The following is a 24848-nucleotide window of genomic DNA, read 5'->3' on the forward strand; positions in this document are numbered from 1 at the left end:
ATAATTGATAGATCTGATATCGATGGCATCTTCAAAAATAATTTGAAAAGATTTGATAAATCGGTGGGGCTAGATAGATTTAGGCCTCCTCCTTTAGTATTGCTGCCAAATTATATTTTTAATATTTATTTTTAAGTTTTAAATTAATATTTTTTTATATTTTTAAATAATTTTAAAAATAAATATAAAAATTATATAAATATATTTATAAATAAAAAATACTTTTGAAAGCAATTTTTATTACACGCTCGCAGTCCTGTATGAATGCTTTTAACCAATTTCAAGTACTTGAGCACCTTGAAAAGTCAATACTGCCATCTGCTGACCGGGCAGGGATCAAAGTCCAAAGACCCATCTGAGCTTTGAGTCCAGTTTTTCGGAGTGGTAGAATCGAGCTTTATCATGGGGTCATGATTTGGGCTCAGCCCATTATGATAAACTTGCAGCAAGGTTAGGGCCATATTTGTGATAGCCCAGCCCAACTCTGGATTTTATATCACTTCTAAGCTAATTAGTGCAAAGCCCAATTTCCCATTTTATATCATCCAATAAACTTTATTAAAAAATGGGGTCAAATTATGTGGAACCTTAAATCATGCCATCTTTCTTATAACTAGATCAAGTTTCTAGCCCATTTGAGTTTTTTTTCTTATGATGATGGATGGAATTTTACAACAAAAAAAATATATATACAAATCAAAAGTAAATCTACACTCCGTTAAAAATAAACTATCCACGATAGAGATTTATTAAAAATTTTAATTTATTTTTTTTTATTTTTTTAATAAAGTTTATTGGATGATAATAATAAAGAAAATAACATGGGCTAACTTGGGTGTTGGAATGCTGAATTTTGGACATTCTAGTAATACTAGCTAGGCCCATGATCTAATTGTTATTTTGAAAGGGTAATCTTTCATCAGATCCGTTAATGGTTAGTGTCTCCTACCTACTAGGCCTGTTCTTACAATTTCTTTAATTATAGATCGAAAAGATAATGTATACATTTAAATTGAGAGTTTTTAGCTTCAATAAATATAAAAAAAGAAGCCATTAGTGGTAATAAAAATTAAAATGAAAAAAATAAGAGATAGATATTGATTAAAATATTTGATATTGTAACATATATCATGAACCCAATTGCATTTAATAATTTAATTTAATAGATTTAATTTTTATTTAATCAAAATAATAATAAAAATAGATATGCACATGAGATTTTTTAGTAAAATTTAAGAAAAAAAACTTTGCAAGGTTGCCTAAAAAATAACGCCTACTTATGTTAAAAAAATATTATAATTTTATTCAAAAACCAAGCAAAAAATAAATAATGTTAACTAAATACTAAATTGAAAATCTTATCGATAGACTTAAATCAAGTTGTTTGGTCTCAAAATATGATCCATAAAGCCGGTTATCTATAAGAAATTTGTTTCTAGTAATTAATTTTTATTTAATCAAATAATAAATAAAAATAGATATGCATAAGAAAAAAATTGAATAAAATCAAAGAAAAAAATTATGTGGGGTTGAACAAAAAGAACATCTACTAATATTAGGAAAAAAATTGTTGCAATTTTATTCGTAATCCAAGTAAAAATTAACAACATTTTAATAAAAACCATTGTTGTAACCCATTTTTGGGTCCCATGAAAAATAAAATAAATAGCCAAAAGAGGTTAGAAAAATAACCGGAGGCAGAAGCGCCCAGAAAACAGTCAGAAAAATGGTCAAGGAATTTAAAAAATACAAGGATTAAATTTTTGACAGTATATTCTTGAAGGATGAAAGCCCTATTGAGAAGAAAAAATTGAATTTTAGGGAGAAAAGCCCAAATTTGGATTTTTATGGACTTAATTGGATTTTTATTTGAATTTATAGAAGATTTGATTCCAAGAAAAATTGATTTTTAAGTCAATTTGGGCTTTAATTTGGAGAAATTTAAGTTCTGGGGCGAAAATATATTTTTTAGGAATTTATTGGGTCAAATCAGGGGCTCAATTGCATAAAAATTGAAGTTTAAGGGCCAATTAAGGACTTAATTGAGAAAATCCGAAACCAGGGACCAAATTGGAAGAGGCGCGTAAATGGAGGGGCTGCTAATTTTTCTGTTCAGGGGCCTAATTGAAGAAATTGAAAGTTTATTAATCAATTGAGGGCTAAATTGCATAAATCAGATGCCAAGGACCAAAATGAAAAAGGCGGCCAAAAAGAAGGGCGGGGACCGAATTTGGAGGACTGATTTGAAGTTTGGCCACTTAAATGAAACGGCGCGTTTTATTCAAAACGACGCCGTTTCATATACAAAAAAAAAAAAAGGGAAAGCAGAACGGTGTCGTTTTGAACGACACTGTTCATCATCTCCTTCCCCCCCGTTTGTAGCAGAACAGAAGGTAAAAAATTTTGAAAAATCTCCCGCGTCTCTCTCTCTCCTCGCCCCCACCACCACCACCGAAAGAACCGACCAGCCATGCGTGATTGAAGGCGCACTAACCACGGTCCCCTACCCGTGCTCCCCCTATAAATAAAGAAGAAAAACCGAAGAGAAAAAAGAGAAGAAAAAACCGAAAGACCCGAAGAGAGAAAAAGAGAGAGAGTGACCCGAAGAGAGAGAGAAGAACAGAACCAAACCAAGAAGAAGGAAACCGAAACAAAACCAAAACCGAACCGAGAATAGGCAGCCACTGACAACGAAAAAAAACGAAGGAGAAGGGAGGAAGAAGAATTTTTCGCCACTGAAACAGCAGCAACGCCGCCCGAAACCGCCATCCACGAGCCGCGCCACCGTAGCCCCGCCAGCCAACCACCGTCTCCAGCCTCGCCAGGTACGTTCCCTCCCCTACATTTTTTTTTTTCTTCTCTCGTCTTCTGCTAATTCTCATCTCCTGCATGCAGATTTGTGCTGCATGCAGGAGACGGGGGGAAAATTAATTCCCCCCGTTATATTTTATATATGGGCCAGAAGGGTTCTGGCCCAACCCAGCGGTCTGGGCCGGGTCCGGCCCAGACCAAGTTGTGTTTTTGGGCCGACTTCGGCCCAGTAACCTTTCCTGGGCCGAGGTCGGCCCAGTTACCTTCCCTGGGCCGAGGTCGGCCCAGTTACCTTCCCTGGGCCGAGGTCGGCCCAATCACTGTGGGGCTGAGCCCGACCCAATCAGTTGGGCCGGCCCAGCCCCTTAATAATTAATATATAATTATATTATATTATTATATTATATATATATGTGTATATGTTATATATATATAAAATATTTGTAAAAAATCTAAAAACAAAATCTAAAAAAAAATATTGTTGTTTTCCTTTCATGTATATATATTTTTAAGGGGGGGTTTGTATTTATTTTATATATTGTGGAGGTATAGATTCAGTATTTAAAATATCTGATTTTCGTCGTAGCACCCGAAATTTTCCAAAGAAAAATTTTTTTTTTTTTGCTTTCAAAAATTTCAAAATTCCTAAAAAATATTGTGAATTTTTCCGCATATTTTTTTTTATGACTTAATATTAGTTTGTATTTTTATTTTGTGGAGATACAAATTCAATATTAAAAATACCTGATTTCGCCCAAAAAAAAAATAATATTGTTTAAAAAAAATATATTTTTCTTGCGTGTTGCATACGGCCAATACTCTAACATGTTTTCAAAGTTCTTTTTATAAAAAAAATATATTGGAAGCTTCGAAAGTGTGTTTTCGCATAGATTTCTTAAACACAAAATTATTTTCCTGCATTTTTGGATTTTACAACATGTTTGTAAAACTCCAAAGGGTATTGGCCAATATTCCAAAAACTATAAAAATCTTATTTTTGGAGAGGGAATTTATTTATTATTCACCACTAATGTTTGGATAAAGAAATCCTTAAAAGGATGAATATCAAAATATTATTGGGAATAATAAATCCGCGCACATTCTTGAAAGAAGCCTTGATTATAATCGAGGACATTTCAAAATTTATTTATTTATTTATTTATTTATTTATTTTTCTTTTTCACGATTTATGTGTCACAAACTTTTGAAATACTAAGAGAAAAATGAGCTTTGAAAGCACATGGAATCTCCTTAGATTTCTATCCAAAATCAATTGACGAGCCTAAAAAATATCAACACCATAGCAATTATAAGGCAAACCAAACACCAAGCAGCTTACCTTAGGTAGGGCGTACTAGGGGTGCTAATACCTTCCCTTTACGCAACCAGTCCCTTACCTTAGAATCTCTGAAAGACCAGTTAGGGTTCCTAGTGACCAAAATACTAGGTGGCGACTCCAAAGAACCAAATCAGCAAAACGGAACAAAACGAAAGTCGCCAGTCGAATGTCGCAAAAACCAACTTTTTTATTATTTTTTTTGGGGTGCGACAGGATGGCGACTCCACTGGGGACCCTTGGACTAAGCTTGAGTTGTTTGTTTGTTTATGTTATGTGTTATTGGTTTTTGTTTTCTTATGATGCTTTGTTTACAAACTTTAGCATGTATCTTTACATTCTATCATACATGGCATAGTCATGCATCACTTTATTATTATTATTATGTTTTGGAGGGCACACACATGTAACTCTAAGTTTAAGTGGGGGACTAGCAGCTTGCCTTATGACTTGAGTCAAGGTTTAAGTTTGTGTAAACCCCAACTCTTTGCTGAGTGTTTAGACTGATTGTGATTGGTACATGTACCATCCCACTATCTGCTAGACCTCCATATCGCCTTTACGAAGGTTGATCACTGGAACAGCAAGAGACCCTCTTTTAGAGATCCAGTAGTAAACCTACCCTATGTCTCACATAGAAGAACTAGAACCTATCCTTAGGATGTATGTTCCCTAATATCTTTTGCAAGTCATACATTCATAAAGCATTTTTATCACAATCATGCATTTTTTTTTCTCATACATCTATGCATACAACGCCAGATCGTGAAACATAGGTCCCACATCCAGAGTCCACCAAACCCGATCCAGATCAAGAATGGAAAACGAAGAAAGAGCTCACTTAGAGTCGCACTACCAGACCGAGTTGGAATCCGTGAAAAATGAAGTTTCTCGACTGACCAATCTGCTTGAGCAACTTTTAAGAGCCAAAAACGGGGAGGGAACGTCTACCCAACCACCTATAGGAGCACCATCAGTTCATGTTCCGGGGGCATCTCAGAACTTGGGGGCAGATTCAGTGACGGGGCAGCACTTTGCGCCTACCATTCCCATTCAGCCCCCTCAAGCTCACATCACTGTGGAAAGGCCTTCTGATAATAGGTCCACCGGATTTATGAACGATGACAAGATATCAGCCTTGGAAGAAAGGTTAAGAGCAGTCGAGGGAAATGACTGGTTTGATCCCATGCGAGCATCTGAAATATGCTTGGTACCAAACATCACGGTACCAAAAAAAATTTAGGATACCGGAGTTTATAAAGTACACTGGGTTGGAATGCCCAAACACTCACCTTCGATCTTATTGCAATAAGATGGCTGAGGTGATTCATGATGATCAGTTACTGATCTACTTTTTCCAAGATAGTCTATCGGGGTCGGCGCTAAGTTGGTACATGAGATTGGATAATGCCAAGATCAAGAAATGGAAGGATTTAGTTGAGGCTTTCCTTAAGCAATACAAGTTCAATTTGGAAATTGCTCCAGATCGAACGAGCCTTATGTCAATGGAAAAGAGAAGCCAAGAATCAGTAAGGGCTTATGCGCAAAGGTGGAGGGACGAGGCCATGCATGTGCAACCCCCTTTGATAGAAACGGAGATGGTGACTTTGTTCGTCAACACATTCAAGGCACCCTACTATGAGCATTTAATGGGTAGCTCATCTCAACATTTCTATGATGTTGTACGCATAGCGGAAAGAATAGAGCAAGGGATTAAAGCTGAACGCATAATTGAACCATCGGAGACAAAGGGTTTTTTCGGAAGAAAATTGAAAGGTCCCGTTAACAACTTCGAAGGTGGGTCCAATGACAAGATAACAGATTCATATAACCCACAAATACCTACCTCCCATGTGGCCCACATAAACTTTAACAAACCTTTTTCCCCTAATCAAGCAAATGGCCAGTCAAACACCTAAAACAACCACTAAAGACCAAACACAAGATACATTTCAGAACAACTACCGCCATTACCCATGCCTCTGAAGGACATATATGCCAAACTACTGAGCATTGGACAAATAGCTCCTATCCCTACATTACCACTACAGCCACCATTTCCCATTTGGAATAAGCCCGAGTTAACTTGCGAGTACCATGCTGGTATTCCCGGGCATTGTCTTGAAACGTGCTATGGTTTCAGGAACAAGTTGTTGAAGCTCATCAAGATAGGATGGGTGTCGTTTGAAGACACACCCAATATCAGTTCAAATCCATTGCCTGGTCATGACAAAAGTGATAGGTGATAAAGGTTGGAAAACCTTGGTCAAGAGTCGTCAATAATGAAGAAGGCAAGATCGAATGAGAAGACAAGGAAACGCAAGTGGGGAAGAAAGATGAAGCATTGCCTCGGTTGACTTTCCACACACTAGAAGAAGTTTCAGAACGGGTTGACCCAAGAACTTCTCGTAGTTTTCAAAATGTAAAACAACTTTATTTGCCTTAGCATGCTTTTGTCTTTGCTTTTATTTTCTCTAGTGAGCATTCAGAGCTCATTTTATCAACCAGATTTTTGTGTTTATCTTTGAGCCTACCTTTTCTTTAAATAAATGATGAGATTTTGCACTTTTGGAACAAGTTGAGTGGTTACAAACAAAGTATCATAAAATGGTTTAATATGAAATTTAAGAAAAGCTACCCTTGAAATACAACCTCACCTCTGGATAACATAATGAATTGATACATCACCTGTAAATTTTCTTTCAAGATAAAAATAGAGTTTATCAATCCTAAACAATGTGTATTTTTGAAAAATACATCATTTGTCCTTTCACTCTTTATATAAAAGAGTTTTTTTTTTTTTGGGTGGTGGTTTTGTTTTGAGTCGGAAGGGATTTCTTCTTTATATAAAAGCCCAGACTAATATCGCACCCCTACACTAGGGGCAAGACGAGATGTTTTATGAAAAGTTTTACGAAAGCCTATAGATTTGAAAACCAAGCTAAAGCATTTGACAAAAGCATGACAAAGAGGCAAATACAAGTCATACATTTTGAGAAAAGGACTACTTGAAGAAAGTCAAAGACTTCTTCTCCAAGAATATAATAGGCAACACGAGAGATAAATCTAGCATAGGACTTCGAAAGCAAGTTCATGTTAAGAGGGAGTCTCATGAACTAGAAGAAGAGGTTGGGACCTATGTTTCAAAACCAGGTATAAATGCATGCATTGCATCTAATCATAAATCATTGCATATATGTTTTTTTGGATCGTTGCAGGAGGAGATCTTAGCGCATTCCAACAAGATTATGGACGAAGAAAGAATCATTGAGTTGATTCTAGAACAACAAGAAGAGAAGATAATGGTTTTCAAACCCTACCAGCAGGAAGAACGACATCGATAGCATTCGGTAAAAAGGAATCGCCAAATGGGATTCCAAGTTGTTGAGATCGACAGAAGGGATCTCATATTTCGATGGAGGTCGCCAGAAGGGACCTCAAATTTCAGCTTTTGTATAAAAGGAATCGCTAGATGTGATTCCAAGTTGTTGAGATCGCCAGAAAGGATCTCGTATTTTGATGGAGGTCGCCAGAAGGGACCTCATATTTCAGTTTTGAATAAAAGGAATCATCAGATGGGATTCCAAGTTGTTTGAGATCGCCAGAAGGGGTCTCGTTTTCGATATTCATCAATGGAGGTCGCCAGAAGGGACCTCAAATTTCAGCTTTGGTATAAAAGGAATCGCCAGATGGGATTCCAAGTTGTTTGGCTAAAGGAGATCGCCAGAAGGGATCTTATATTTCAATGAAGGTCGCTAGAAGGGACCTAATATTTCAGCTTTGAATAAACGGAATCGCCAGATGGGATTCCAAGTTATTTGAGATCGCCAGAAGGGATCTCGTACTTCGACTTTCATCAAGGAAGGTCGCTAGAAGGGACCTCATATTGAAACCATTTCTTAGAAAAGCATGGAGTTTAATAAGAATTCTTCCCCCTGGGTAGGTCACCCATACAATGAGACCATCATTATTTGTCTGGGTAGGTCACCCATACAATGAGACCATCATTTTTCTTGGGTCGGTCACCCATACAATGAGACCAGCATTTTCTTGGGTTCGTCACCCATACAATGAGACCAATATTTTTCTTGGGTTCGTCACCCATACAATGAGACTATCATTTTTCTCGGGTTCATCACCCATACAATAAGACCACTCTTCCTTTTTCCTTGGGCAGGTCACCCATCACAATGAGACCATATTTCTCTGGGTAGGTCACCCATTACAATGAGACCGCACTTCACATTTTTCCTTGGGCAGGTCACCCATCACAATAAGACCATACTTTTCTGGGTAGGTCACCCATAAGAATGAGACCATTCTCCATTTTTTGTTTATCTGGGTAGGTCACCCATAAGAATGAGGCAATTCCTTCCCCTGAGTAGGTCACCCAAAGAATGAGACCACTCTTCCTTTTTCTGGGTAGGTCACCCATCACAATGAGACCATATTTTCTGGGTAGGTCACCCATAAGAATGAGACCATTCTCTATTTTTTGTTTATCTGGGTAGGTCACCCATAAGAATGAGGCCATTCCTTCCCCTGGGTAGGTCACCCAAAGAATGAGACCACTCTTCCTTTTTCTGGGTAGGTCACCCATCACAATGAGACCATATTTTCTGGGTAGGTCACCCATAAAAATGAGACCATTCTCCATTTTTTGTTTATCTGGGTAGGTCACCCATAAGAATGAGGCCATTCCTTCCCCTGGGTAGGTCACCCAAAGAATGAGACCACTCTTCCATTTTTCTGGGTAGGTCACCCATCACAATGAGACCATATTTTCTGGGTAGGTCACCCATAAGAATGAGACCATTCTCCATTTTTTGTTTATCTGGGTAGGTCACCCATAATAATAAGGCCATTCTTTCCCCCGGGTAGGTCACCCGTAATAATGAGACCACTCTTTCTCTTTTCCACTCGGGCAGGTCACCCATCATAATGAGACCACATACATATTTTTTTTGTATTGATTATGAGTAAAGGAATCGCCGGTTGGGATTCCAAGTTAAAGGAGATCACCAGATGGGATCTCGGATGGATTTCCATATTGATCAAACTAAAGTAAGAATTTAGAGGATCGTTGGATAAGGATCTCGAGATGACTAAGTTTTGATCATAGTTTTTGGGCTAAGGAGGATTGTTGTAAAAGACAAAGTTTCAGGTCAATCAAGCTTCGACCAGATCAGTTTCGGGAGTTCCGTTTTGGGTTTATCTTTATAACACTTACTGCGCAAAATCCATACTCCGTAAGTATTATAAAGAGGGGGCATCTGTTGTAACCCATTTTTGGGTCCCCATGAAAAATAAAATAAATAGCCAAAAGAGGTTAGAAAAATAACCGGAGGCAGAAGCGCCCAGAAAACAGTCAGAAAAATGGTCAAGGAATTTAAAAATACAAGGATTAAATTTTTGACAGTATATTCTTGAAGGATGAAAGCCCTATTGAGAAGAAAAAATTGAATTTTAGGGAGAAAAGCCCAAATTTGGATTTTTATGGACTTAATTGGATTTTTATTTGAATTTATAGAAGATTTGATTCCAAGAAAAAATTGATTTTTAAGTCAATTTGGGCTTTAATTTGGAGAAATTTAAGTTCTTGGGGCGAAAAATATATTTTTTAGGAATTTATTGGGTCAAATCAGGGGCTCAATTGCATAAAAATTGAAGTTTAAGGGCCAATTAAGGACTTAATTGAGAAAATCCGAAACCAGGGACCAAATTGGAAGAGGCGCGTAAATGGAGGGGCTGCTAATTTTTCTGTTCAGGGGCCTAATTGAAGAAATTGAAAGTTTATTAATCAATTGAGGGCTAAATTGCATAAATCAGATGCCAAGGACCAAAATGAAAAAGGCGGCCAAAAAGAAGGGCGGGGACCGAATTTGGAGGACTGATTTGAAGTTTGGCCACTTAAATGAAACGACGCGTTTTATTCAAAACGACGCCGTTTCATATACAAAAAAAAAAAAAAAGGGAAAGCAGAACGGTGTCGTTTTGAACGACACTGTTCATCATCTCCTTCCCCCCCAGTTTGTACCAGAACAGAAGGTAAAAAATTTTGAAAAATCTCCCGCGTCTCTCTCTCTCCTCGCCGCCACCACCACCACCGAAAGAACCGACCAGCCATGCGTGATTGAAGGCGCACTAACCACGGTCCCCTACCCGTGCTCCCCCTATAAATAAAGAAGAAAAACCGAAGAGAAAAAAGAGAAGAAAAAACCGAAAGACCCGAAGAGAGAAAAAGAGAGAGAGTGACCCGAAGAGAGAGAGAAGAACAGAACCAAACCAAGAAGAAGGAAACCGAAACAAAACCAAAACCGAACCGAGAATAGGCAGCCACTGACAACGAAAAAAAAACGAAGGAGAAGGGAGGAAGAAGAATTTTTCGCCACTGAAACAGCAGCAACGCCGCCCGAAACCGCCATCCACGAGCCGCGCCACCGTAGCCCCGCCAGCCAACCACCGTCTCCAGCCTCGCCAGGTACGTTCCCTCCCCTACATTTTTTTTTTTCTTCTCTCGTCTTCTGCTAATTCTCATCTCCTGCATGCAGATTTGTGCTGCATGCAGGAGACGGGGGGAAAATTAATTCCCCCCGTTATATTTTATATATGGGCCAGAAGGGTTCTGGCCCAACCCAGCGGTCTGGGCCGGGTCCGGCCCAGACCAAGTTGTGTTTTTGGGCCGACTTCGGCCCAGTAACCTTTCCTGGGCCGAGGTCGGCCCAGTTACCTTTCCTGGGCCGAGGTCGGCCCAGTCACTGTGGGGCTGAGCCCGGCCCAATCAGTTGGGCCGGCCCAGCCCTTAATAATTAATATATAATTATATTATATTATTATATTATATATATATATATGTGTATATGTTATATATATATAAAATATTTGTAAAAAATCTAAAAAAAAAATCTAATAAAAAATATTGTTGTTTTCCTTTCATGTATATATATTTTAAGGGGGGTTTGTATTTATTTTATATACTGTGGAGGTATAGATTCAGTATTTAAAATATCTGATTTTCGTCGTAGCACCCGAAATTTTCCAAAGAAAAAAAATTTTTTTTTGCTTTCAAAAATTTCTAAAATTCCTAAAAAATTGTGAATTTTTCCGCATATTTTTTTTTTATGACTTAATATTAGTTTGTATTTTTATTTGTGGAGATACAAATTCAAATATTAAAAATACCTGATTTCGCAAAAAAAAAAAAATATTGTTTAAAAAAATATATTTTTCTTGCGTGTTGCATACGGCCAATACTCTAACATGTTTTCAAAGTTCTTTTTATAAAAAAAAATATATTGGAAGCTTCGAAAGTGTGTTTTCGCATAGATTTCTTAAACACAAAATTATTTTCCTGCATTTTTGGATTTTACAACATGTTTGTAAAACTCCAAAGGGTATTGGCCAATATTCCAAAAACTATAAAAATCTTATTTTTGGAGAGGGAATTTATTTATTATTCACCACTAATGTTTGGATAAAGAAATCCTTAAAAGGATGAATATCCAAAATATTATTGGGAATAATAAATCCGCGCACATTCTTGAAAGAAGCCTTGATTATAATCGAGGACATTTCAAAATTTATTTATTTATTTATTTATTTTTCTTTTCACGATTTATGTGTCACAAACTTTTGAAATACTAAGAGAAAAATGAGCTTTGAAAGCACATGGAATCTCCTTAGATTTCTATCCAAAATCAATTGACGAGCCTAAAAAATATCAACACCATAGCAATTATAAGGCAAACCAAACACCAAGCAGCTTACCTTAGGTAGGGCGTACTAGGGGTGCTAATACCTTCCCTTTACGCAACCAGTCCCTTACCTTAGAATCTCTGAAAGACCAGTTAGGGTTCCTAGTGACCAAAATACTAGGTGGCGACTCCAAAGAACCAAATCAGCAAAACGGAACAAAACAAAAGTCGCCAGTCGAATGTCGCAAAAACCAACTTTTTTATTATTTTTTTTGGGGTGCGACAACCATCATAAAATTTTGTTTAAACATTTTATTAAAAACCATTATTTATTTTAATTAATCTTAATTAAAATTAAGTACTTGTTAGATCATCATCCAATGCATATATTAAATCAATTTATTTTAATTGATATACTTTAAATAAAAAATTAATTAAAGTTAAAAAAGAGTGTGTGTCTAGGCTTGGGTGGCATATCTACTTGGCTCATTAAAAGAAAAGGTCGGGTATATGGGCTTGTATGACTTGGCCCACTTGTTGAACCTTTTTTTTTTCTAAAATAAAATAAAAATGAGTTGAGAAAAAATAATTACAAACAATGCATCGTTTGTTATGGAAAATAATGAGTCACCTATAATGAAAAAACGACTTGTTGTCAAACTGTTTAGTTTTTTATCATTGGATGGATGATTAGGAAATTATACTAGTGTTTTCTTGACTCATAAATATGTTTTTCAACTTATTTTCATCAAAAAAAACACTTAATAAACATCCTTATATATATATATATATATATAAAACAAACAAATCAACTCAAAACACTTTAAAATTTGAATGAAAACATAAAATCAAACCAAAACAAAAAAACAATCTCTCAACCTTGATTTATTTTTTTGGGCAAGATAAAAGGAAACAATATTCCAATAAAAATTCTATTGTTGAATAGAACTTGTTGGCATGAAGAACAACTTTTTTTGTATTTAGAATGTAATTTATTGATAATTTTATCTTTTTTTCATTGTATTAATTTTAATGACTTTTTTATTTCTTCAATTAAAAAATGAAATGTTTGGATCCAAACTAAAACTTTTAAAACTAAATGGACTAAAAATGAATGAAAACCAAAGTAGATAATATTGGATTGAAAAGAAATTTTCTATGCTAATTTGTAATTGGCCACTTGATTTCTCTATGTTTTTACTTTGGTCATCTTTCTTTAAATTATACTTTTCTGTAACAAATTAGCAGTGAGTGGTCATTAAAATGACCTAAAAAAGATACAGATGAGGAGAAAAAAACTCATTACAAAAATCCCTAGTGAATTGAGGCATTTCTAGAGCATACGTGCATTGTAGAAAAAGCCTATCTGTACTGTTAGTTTTCTCTGTATTTTCCTCTTTCGAACTTTGAACATAAACCTCACTTGTGCTTTTAAAAAAATGCATGGCCATATCAACGAGCATTTTGGTGGCCAAAGACACAAATGCATCGTTCATCAACACCAGCAGCAAATCATTTACGTGTAATTTTATATTTGATCATGTAAAATTCTGCCACAAACCTAGCTAGACGTCCACGTGCCCTAGCTCATCTTCTCCTAATCCAACAACTGACAAGATCAAAATTAAGTTTATCTTCTTCGATCATGCTATAAATTCTTTATACATTAGAGAATTTGGAGCTCAAGATTCTGTTGATTAATTTACCTAATGTTTTCTATTAAGTACGTAGCATAAACTATAAGTACATAGAATAATATTGTCTTATACTTGAAAACCTCTATTTTTTATACGCATGCATGTGAATTCAAAAGATTTAAATGATACCTTGAGAAGATGAAATTAAAAACCCACCATTATTCAAAGTTTATTGTTGGAGCTCTGTGGCTATCTCCAACAAGAATTTGACAACATATGTATAACTACCATACATATATACAATTAATTCTGGCATTATATAATATATAGCTAAGTCAACTCTTAGGATGTTTAATGACCATAGATATAAAGAGTAAGCCATGCACAAGCAAACCCTAGATTCGTGACAAGTAATTACCTGAAATACTATATGTTATGTAAGCAAATATTAGATTTATATGCCATGAATTATAAATAAATTATGGTGACGAGCTGCTTTCAGGAACTTTCCACAAAAGGATCATAGATTGATACCACAGCCACATAAATGGTAAATGAATAGAAGATTCACATAATCTATATCTTCATGTTCTTAATAATTTAACGTGTATACACGCAGGCACCTGTCATCATGGTAGTCTAAAGACTTAAATATACATGTAATTAATCTTTTAAATTAAATGGCATTGTCACGGAGACAGCAAACAGGGAGACAGGGGACTCAGATTTCTCCCTTTTTTTCTTCTTTTTTTTCCTGTTGAGCTTGACTGGATAATTAAGATCATGGTTTGAATAATAAATCTCTTTCGTATTGTATTATATGCCTAGAATATATGTATAACATTCTTAATATGATGCTATTTGTATTATTAATGGTTAATGACATTGCCAGGGATGTTATAGAATAGAATACATCATGCATTAAGACTTCACATAATGATTTAGATTTTTGGGTTAAAATGATTTTTTTGATGTAATATTAAAATTTTGATGATCAAAATGATTATGAGTTTGAATCCTTTATCTTTATTTTTTATTTTAATTAAAATTAATTATTAAAATAAGATAATGTAAGTTCAGGAAGGTTTCAAGTCCGAAAAAAATTTCACTTGAAAGTATATATTGAAAAAAATTAATATACTGAGATTTTTTTTAATAGCTTAAGTTTTTATATTGATATGATTCTTTTACAAGAATACCTTTTTAATTTACATTTTTCTTTTTAATTGAAATGTTCATTAAATTATTCAGTGGTTAATTCCTTCAAGTTTGGTTTCTTTTTGCATCTTTTAGAGGACATTTATGGAGTTGTTATTTCCTTAATTACAAAAGTAATTAAGGAAATTAATGATCTAAAAACAAAATTTTTTGTTTTCATCTTAATTCCACTCGAACATGTTGTCAAATATGACTTTACTAGCTAAACTAACTTGTTCTTCGAGATCAAATTAATCCACTGAAGTTCTTGTAAGTTTTCCAAAAAGTACAAATATAAGAAAGGTGAACAAGTAGAGCAAGCAAGGTTCAGGGAATTACCATATTGACCTAGGGCAAAACATAGCTAGGGGCATGCAATATAATAATATTTGACCAATGGCTCTGATTGTTAGCTAGAGAGTGGATGAAATTAACACCAGATTTTCAATGACTTTGAATTTGGTTCCACAGATGGAGTGTAGCCTTTCTAGCTTCCACAAAGGAGGCAAACATGTAATATTTGGACTATGAAGGGACAATTGTCGAAGGCAGAGAGCTCCAAGGTCATTGAGAAGAGAAGGTTGACTTTTTTGTTGGAGTTAGAAAGCACACCTGTAATTTCATGCTACGTGGTTGGATCCTGGTGGTCGATTTAGAACGGTCCAGCTTGGAAGATTACAGGCCTCTTATACAAACACACCTGTAAAGGTCAGTGGGAAAGCAGCAGACATTATGTTAAAATATTATCACGAGGAAATCAAGAAGGACCTAACAAATATTTGATAAATTTGAAAGACAATATGAAGCCCTCGCTCCTATATAATATTGTTGTTATATGTTGATGAATGGCATAAAATGAAAAATTGCAGCACTGCCAAAAATCCCACCCTATTTTATTTTTTTGGCTTGAAAATTTTGGTGTATATGGGAAAATCAATGTCTAATTAATAAATTAATTCCAATTCTTTTTATATGGATGCTATTGCAAACTATTTATGGTGTATATGGTTATGGATTTTAGTATAATTTTAGGATCATAAATAAATTATTCACAAAAATATATATAAAAAAAAAGACCATGTAAGGTTTCTCTGTAATTGGGACTATTAAATGAATCATATTGTTAGGTACATACAAGATAAAAATATATTTAGTTAAAGAAAAAAAATTAAAATATAAAATAAATATAATTTTAGAACGGTTTTGAAATAGATTTTATATACTTTTAAAATATGACATAAAGAAAACATGTCTCATCTATCATTCTTGTTTCTATATTTTCCATCTCGATATAATAATTAAAGGATTATTAAATAATAGAACTAGTCATTTTTATAGTTGAAAAATCTTTGAATCAAGGTCATTTTTCAAGTATAATTAAATCGCAAATTCATTATCAGCATTTGTTGATATTAAAATTATGAACTCTTGTTCTTAATTAATAGCAAGTATATATGTACTCATATATTTCCATGTACAGTAAATCTCATATGGTTGCTTAATTTTGCTTGGCGATGAGAGCACAGTGCTGAAATGCTGATGACAGCTAACGCGTAGGGAGGCCTAATCATCTCTAAAATGGGCAAATGATTTAAAATAAATGACAGCAACCAGCCATGCAACTGAGGAAAAAATTCTCCGATCAAGTATAACCACTCTACCGTCCAATCATTCTCATCTTGGACTTGTACAAAAACAAAGTCAAACACATTACACGGTTATTGCTTCTCTGTAGATCCAAATTTCGTTTAATCCATCTATTTTCATAGGCATTCACACCATGATCTTCAATTTGATCTGCTGATAGTTAAAGTTGCTTGTTTTTGTAGCATGTATCTTTCAGACTTTCAAAGCTTTTTGACCTTTTCGTTTTACATGTATTTGGAATCTCAAGAACAAGGATTTCTTCAATCTGGGAACTTGATGTGAAGATGGAAGCATTTCTCCTTGATAAAACGAAATTAATTGGAATATGAAAATAATTTTTTTAAAATTTTTTAGATCCATAATTATTTATCAATGAACTTGTAATTCAATAATAGTTTTGTTTATGTAAAGATACATATACAGTGAAGTTTCATATTCAAATTTCACCTTTATCATAAACTTTTATATATTAAATTGAAACACAATTGTAATAAAAATCCCTAATTATTTGTTAACTATGTATCAGTTTTTATAAATTGAGATCAAGTTTTAATTATGATATCCATACCTAAATTATTATATATATATATATAAATAATTTCTTACACCCTCCTATTATTCAAAATTAATCATGCAGCCCAGATCTACAAACTTTTTTGGCAGAAAAATCAATGGCACGTGTCACTTTTTTAATTTACATCAAGCGTGTAATTGTGCATAATTACTAGATTGCATACCCATATATCATAGTGTGTTTTTGTATTATTAACATAGAGAAGAAAGATACGTACGTGGCCAGAGGCCGGCACCAAATCTTTTTGACTTGAAATCTCTCTGTCCCCCTCTTTATATATGGAGGGTCATCTTCCTCTTAGCAGCCACAAGAACACTTTCTGTTTTAAGATCACCTTAGCCTACTTTCTCTCCTTTTAACAACCTTGTCTCCTTCCTTACAAAGCCCTAACCACAAGCACTATTGCAAGAAAAAAGAACACGGTACTATATCAATGGGAAGAGCACCTTGCTGTGACAAAAATGGACTCAAGAAAGGTCCTTGGACTCCTGAAGAAGATCAAAAGCTCACCGCTTATATTCAACTTCAGGGACCTGGAAACTGGCGTTCCCTCCCCAAAAATGCTGGTATATATAAATATATGATCGTTAATTTATTGATGATGGATTTTTTGTTTTATTTTTTTTATAACTTAGCTTGTTGCATTCATTGTATAGGGCTCCAAAGGTGTGGAAAGAGCTGTCGTCTTCGTTGGACAAACTACCTGAGGCCTGATATCAAGAGAGGAAGATTTTCATTTGAAGAAGAAGAGACTATAATTCAACTGCACAGTATTTTGGGAAACAAGTAAGACTACTATCCCTTTGGATTTTGATTTTTATTGATATTTTTTCTCCTTGGTATCTTGTAGGATTAGTATGCCAGTCATTCATAACAATTTTTCTGCCATGATAGTCATAAATTAACTTGAATTATTAGGCTAACAATTCCAAGTTTCTTTTCAATTTTAGGTGGTCAGCTATAGCAGCTCGTTTACCTGGAAGAACTGACAATGAAATCAAGAATTATTGGAACACTCATATAAGGAAAAGGTTGCTTAGAAATGGAATTGATCCAGTGACTCATGCCTCACGTCTTGATCTTCTTGACCTATCCTCTATTCTGAGTTCAGCTTTGTGTAACCCATCATCACTACTCACTCTGTCAACCTTGGTGGGCAATACTCAAGCCCTACTAAATCCTGATATTTTTAGACTATCCACCACTCTATCATCGTTGAAACAAGAAAATTCAGACCTGTTTTTGCAGCAACTACAAGAAAACCAGCTTTGCAGCTCACTGTTACAAAACCAAGCTATCCCTACATTATCGTCACAATCTAACCAGTTTCAGAATCAAGTTGAACTAATTCCTGCTTGCACTACTACTGCATCTACTGGCCCATTTCTAAACCAAACAACACCACTTATGCTAGCAAATGTGGAAGGGTTTTCACCGAATACAACAAGTACTTTTAGCTGCCAAAATTCACAAGAAAATTTCGTGCCTTTGAACGAGGGGTTGGTTTCACAGCCAAACTTTTATTGCAATAATACTACTACAACAAATCCTAAAGTTCCTGAACTTGAAGAGTACTCAGGATTCCAATCAGCAAACAACTGCTATCAGAATTTTAGCATTGACTCGGTTATTTCAACGCGTTTAACGAGCCCGGATCCATTGAATTCACCATCAACATATGTCAACAGCAGCAGTACTGAGGATGACAGGGAGTGCTACAGCAGCTTGTTGAAGTTTGAAATTCCAGAGAGTTTCGACATTGATGATTTCCTGTAAATATATATTGCCTAAAATATGATAGATGATGTAACACTAGACTGAGGTTTTTTTGCTGTTTTTGTGCTTTGATTTTTGTTTCGGATTTTCAGTATTTATGTTCACATATATACATATATATGAAATTTGTTTTATTTTTTCAGTTATTTTTCTTATTGTTTTGAGCCATGTTTATGAATTTCTCTTAATATATATAGATTTGTTTCCTTGCAACAAAACATAAACCATTGTTCCTTAGCCAGAAGAGCTGTATTGGAGTAGTAGCTAGGCACTTGGGATTCTCACTTGGCAAGATAAGGTCAGGACGTAAGGTAGAAAATTAATTATCTGGGATTATGTCTAAATTAAGTCATTAATTATTATCAATATTTCAAAATCCAATATTCCTTACTAAGAAATGAGGAATTTTTAGTATTTGGATAGAGAATAATTATATATTCATGTTAATATTATATTTTTAGAATTTATAAAATTGATGATTGATGATAAAATATATCTATGATAATAAATTCAGTGAATTTTAATAAAAGATTGCAATATATAAGATAATGAACATTAAATTCTAAAAATAAAAACATTTATTTTTAATTGTATGTGATAAATGCTTTGAAAATAAATGTATGAATGCTTAGATAATAGAAAAAAATATAAATCATTTACCTATGTGGTTTAAGGGATATATATAGCCTCTAAACTTTGTTATTTTGCTTGAATAAGGGAGTTGAAATGCCATCTTCTCATGATAGCATTAATGAGTGATAGATATCACTTACACATTATTAATGAAGAATAAATATATCTTATATAATATTAATATTAATGAAAATATAGTAGATTCTTAAGAGATTTTTATACACCTAAGGATGCAAGGAGAAGATCATTCTTGACTTTTAACATTGTATGTTAAAAGACATAAGAAACAAACAAGCAAATACTTGTGACCTAAAAAGAAACCTATAAAGATTATCAACTTCGTATATATTTAGACCTGTACTGATTCTAAACTCAAGGGTAAAGAGTCTGACAACTTATCAGGCCCACATGTAATTGGGTTTAGTGTGTAGCTGAATCAAAAAATGTTAGATCTGGTATCTCTTCGAACTCATATATACTTAGGCTAAACATGTAATTGAACCCAAAGATATTGAGTCTAGTATCTTGTCAAACTCACATGCACTTGGGCTCAGTATGTAGCTAAACCCAAGAGTGTGAAGTCTAGTATAAACGAGACATAAAAATAAATAAGCAAATACTTGTGACTCGAAAAGCAACCTAAAAAGATTATTAACTTCATATGTATTTTCAGCACGTAGCTAAATCCAATGGTGTCGAGTCTGACATCTTGCCAGACTCACAAGCACTCGGGCTCAACACGTAACCAAACCTAAGGGTGTTGGGTCTCAACTTTCGCCAGACCCACATGCACTTGAGCTCAATGCCTAGCTGAATCTAAGGGTGTTGGGTCTAACATCTCTTCAGACCCACGTGCACTAGACTTAGCACGTAGCTCAACACAAAATAGGTCACTAGGAGATTTTTATGCTTATAGAGATGTAGAGAGATGATCATTTTTAACTTTTAACATTTTATATTAAAAGACATAAGAATAAACAAAAAAAAAAAACTTGTGACCCAAAAATAAACCTAAAAAAATTATCAACTTTATATTTAAGGGTGTTGGGTCTAGAGTCTCGCTAAACCCACATGCACTGGGGCTCAGCACATAGCTGAATTAAAGGATGTTGGGTCTGGCATCTCTTCAAACTCACTTGTATTGAGGCTCAGCACGTAGCTAAATGCAAGGGTGTTGGGTGTGGCACCTTGCCAGACCCACGTGTATTGGGACTCTACACGTAGCTGAACACAAAAGTATGGAATCTCATTAGATCTATATGTACTCAAGCGCTGAAACTAAGAATATTGAATCTGATATTTTTCTAGATCTATATATATTTGAGCTTAGCAAAAATATTAGATATGGTATCTCTTAATTATTAGAATGGGAATTTCAGCTAACTAGCTCTATCTATTTCGAAATGAATGCGTCACTCACATGGTATGCAAAGATGTGATCAACTGCTTAGTCTAGTTGTTATGACAAGTATATAATTAACCACTCGAATGGAAATTAATTAATGCTGAAATACGAAATAGAAGCAAGGAACTCTCCTTCGAATGCCCCCCCTTGGGGACACAATCTCATTTTCATTTCTTTACAAGCATCGATCTGCCTCTATCAATCTACCTTCTCTTTTCTATCCTTTCACCGCCCACGAAAAATGGTTTCGTGAAGCACTGTCCCTTGAGACCAAGAACAGGATCAAAGAGTTCCACAAAAAGTTGCAACATTCAAATTTCAACACAAAAAGTGCATCCTTGTCTTCACATATGACTCTAGTTTTCCTTGCAACCAACTTTATTTGTTGAAAAAGAAAAATAAAAAAGCTGCTGCATTGAAAAATATGTGCAAAGGGATATAGATTCTTTACTATAGAATATAAATTTTTATTATTATCATTTTTATAGTTCAAACGCGCTTAATAATATTTTGTGTGTGAGGGTGTTTTGTTGCTGGAAGGAAATGATTTGATCCCAGAATCTACAGAACAGTTTTGCTATTATAATGAAATATTGAAGTAATATTAAACAAGATTTTATTTTGAATCCAATTGTAACCAAGTTATTTGTGTTAATATTTGAGAGAAGAAGTATGAGGTAATTGAAGAGGTTGATTTAGTAGTTAAAATGATATACGTTTTCTTTAATCATAAAGTTTAAACTTTACATTAAAATGTTATAAAAAATAAAATTTCATAAATCTTCTAATTTTGACATGAATAGCTTATAAACACAGGGATTTAATTTTATCGTGTAAAGTATTTTATATCCAAAGGTCAATTCTTACATAAAATCTTCATTAATTATGGAGGAAACTTCAAGTAAAGTTTGTTTACTTTTTCCACCATTTGTGACGGCCATAGATAAGATCATCATCATCTTACAATAATGTGAACTGTTCAGCTATATTTATTGCTGCAATGATTTCAAACAAAATGGGGGCCTTCAGCTAAAAGTGGGGCCAAAACAAGAAGCAAGAAGAGTACAAAAATCAAACCAAGCATGACATAATTATTGTCCTAAAAATTCAAAAAATACAGGAGTATATCTTTTGATAATTCTTTATAATTTACACGTAAAAGTATATTTGATTTGAGAAAAATATTAATTTATTTTAGTAATTTTTTAATAATTTTAATATATTAATATCTAAAAAAAACATGGTACCACAATCTGAAATGGTCGGTGGCTTGCTTACTTATTTTGTTTTTATTTGTTAGTCTTGCATTTTCCTTACGCGTTAGTAATTTCTTCAAGGCAAGTATTAATCGTCAAAATACACCTTTAATTTGGTGGAAAATGAAATGAATATTTTTATACATATGGGCACCGTCAAGGGATCATCAATCAATTTCTTGTTTGACTTTCCAAATTATGGAAAAACCATAGTTTGGGAATGCCGTGATCATATATTTTTACAAATAAATTGAATTTTTTTATATTTTCAAATTGTTTTAATATATTAATATAAAAAAATTATTTTTAAAATAATAATTATCACAATGCAAAATTGACATAATGTGCTTATGGGTGATAGAATTAATTTTAAAATTATTCATTTTTAATAAGAAGACATGAAAATCATGTAATACAATTTTATAATATCTTTTAAAATCAAAAGCGCATATAAAATATAAAATATATTATATGTACATTTCCATAATTTAGTTTTATTTTCTTATTCATGAATACACGAGTATTTGTTTTGTTATAGTATTTTGGTATAATCACCATATAAACTAATAATAATAATATTAAACCAAATTATTTATAAAAAATAATATCATTAAATTTGAATTACTCTAAACATTGTAAGAGTTTTTGCTAAATAATATAGTAAAAAAAAAAAAGTTTATGAAATTATGGGGAAATTACGATATACAACTCTATGTTTACAACAACTTTGACATTAATAATAAATAATAAATAAAAAAATAATGTACTTATATAATTCAAAATTATTATAAAATATAAATAAATAAATTATAAAAAATAAAAAATTGATAATAAATACCCGGCTAAATGTACATTTTATTTTTTAATTAAAATTAAATAATAATATAAAAAATAGTTTAGATTTGTATAAGTTTTAATTAAAAAAATATTTTTTTCTTCGTTTTACTCTTTTCACTATTATTAAAAAAAAATTATTTTAATCTCTTTGGTTTTTTTTTTAAATCCATTGTGGTATTTAATTTTCTTGACGAGGAGATTATTTGTATTTTAGGAATGCCTTAAAACAAAACTATTATATAAGCATTTCCTCCTATTGTCATCAATGAAAATACGTTGGCTAAACATTAAAAAAAATAAAAAATAATGTTGATTTTTAATTTTAGGAGCCCAAGCTAAAGCCCAATAAAAATCAACATTGGACTATTAACTTCATTTGCTATATTGGGCTTTAAGCCTACTGTGAATTATTTTGGGCTTTAGGCCCTTTAAACTCTCTTCTTCTTCTTTTCCAAGTTTTTTATAGTTATATTGGGGAGTAGGATATCTATAGGCCTTGGGCCATCAGAGCAATGAAAAGCTAGCCCAAATTTTAATACAACCCATCCCTGGCCTTGTGCTATTTTATATGCTTCGTCCGTTTTAAGAAATAAAAAACTTTAGTGACGAGGATTTTGTCGTAAGAAGCGTTGGTTTCGTCGCCAATTTTGGTGGAAAAAAAACAAAGCGACTAATTTGATCGTCTATGATTGTCGATTGATCTCCCTTCGCTTCTCTCTCCAACTGAGAGAACGCTATATTATAATTTTAAAATTTGGTTTGTTATAACATGTTAATCTAAAATTTAGCTGATTTGAGGTTGGAATAAGCCGAGTATATAAGAAAATAAAAGTAGTTAAAAACTCCGTCAATCGATCCAGCTGATAGTTGACCCTACAAGACTTAGTCAAAAACCTAATTATAATCCATTGATTTTTTTTATATATATCAAACAGTGTCATTTTGATTTATAAAAAAATATGAGTTAATCTGGGTGATTTGGTGAACCGGTTAAAACCTATAACCTCGGATCTTGGATAGGTCTGCCACTAAATCAGGTTTAAAAACACTGCACTCCACCCATTTTAAAATCGTGATAGTTAACAATGGATATTGGATAATCATTTTGCTGTGTTCATGATCTTGACTGACTTTTTTCTCCCCTGACAAATCAATGAGAGGATATTTGATTATGGTTTGAGATCCAAAGGTAAGGTGTTGATTATGGGATACAATGGAAATGGAATTTCCCAACTAAATTTGTCATTAAAAAAAGCTAGAAATATGTCTTTATATTGTTCAACAATGACCAAATTAATTTATGAAAATATATAGTATAAATGTTAATCAAATTTGTTCGTAATCCAAATAGCATAACACTTAACACAAGTTCATACTATTTTATATTTAATTTTTATTAAATAGAATAGAGTGGTGAGATTTAAATATTTTGATATTATATTAAAAAACTATTTCAATCTAATAACTTAAATTATCAAGCGAGATTTCAAGAATTATTTTATATTATTCTCTAACATTTTCTAAAAAACTTTACTATAAATTTATCGTGTTTATCTCATGTAGAAGAAAGAAATAAATATAAAATTATGTATACAAATTCATGATATATGCCTTGTAGGACTTGGTTCACAAAAAAAAACACATAGAGCTGGTTGGCTGGCTGGCTGACTTAATTAATGTTATATTTTTTTCTAGTAGCACTTGTTAAATAATCATCTTAATCTAATAGCTTAAACTGTTAGGCGAGACCCTAAGATATGATTTATATTATTCTTTAACACGCCCTTTCAAGTAGAAGTTCTTTGAGTTTGAAACTTGTACATGCTCACATTACTTTGTGCTTAATTTTTTTTTTCCAAATAAATAGAAACGATAAAATTCGAACTCGTGACCGCTTGGTCATCAAGGCTTTAATATCATATTAAAGAATTATTCCAACTTAATATTTAAATTATTAGATAAAATTTTAAGATATAATTTATATATTATTCTATAAGAGCACTTGTTTTTATGTTGAGGTAATTAAGGCGTCATAAAGCTGCCTG

General features: G+C 33.3%; 1 protein-coding gene across 1 annotated transcript; it reads left to right on the forward strand.

The window, feature by feature from the left end:
* The first annotated feature begins 17194 nt into the window (after positions 1–17194).
* Positions 17195–18744, forward strand: LOC118028133 (transcription factor MYB41). Its single transcript, XM_035031664.2, has 3 exons — positions 17195–17462; positions 17553–17682; positions 17847–18744. The coding sequence occupies exons 1-3, from the start codon at positions 17330–17332 to the stop codon at positions 18670–18672; spliced, it is 1089 nt and encodes a 362-aa protein (XP_034887555.1). The 5' UTR covers positions 17195–17329; the 3' UTR covers positions 18673–18744.
* Positions 18745–24848: the final 6104 nt, after the last annotated feature.

The sequence above is a fragment of the Populus alba genome, chromosome 13 (assembly GCF_005239225.2).
Source record: "Populus alba chromosome 13, ASM523922v2, whole genome shotgun sequence".
Taxonomy (NCBI): Eukaryota; Viridiplantae; Streptophyta; class Magnoliopsida; order Malpighiales; family Salicaceae; genus Populus; species Populus alba.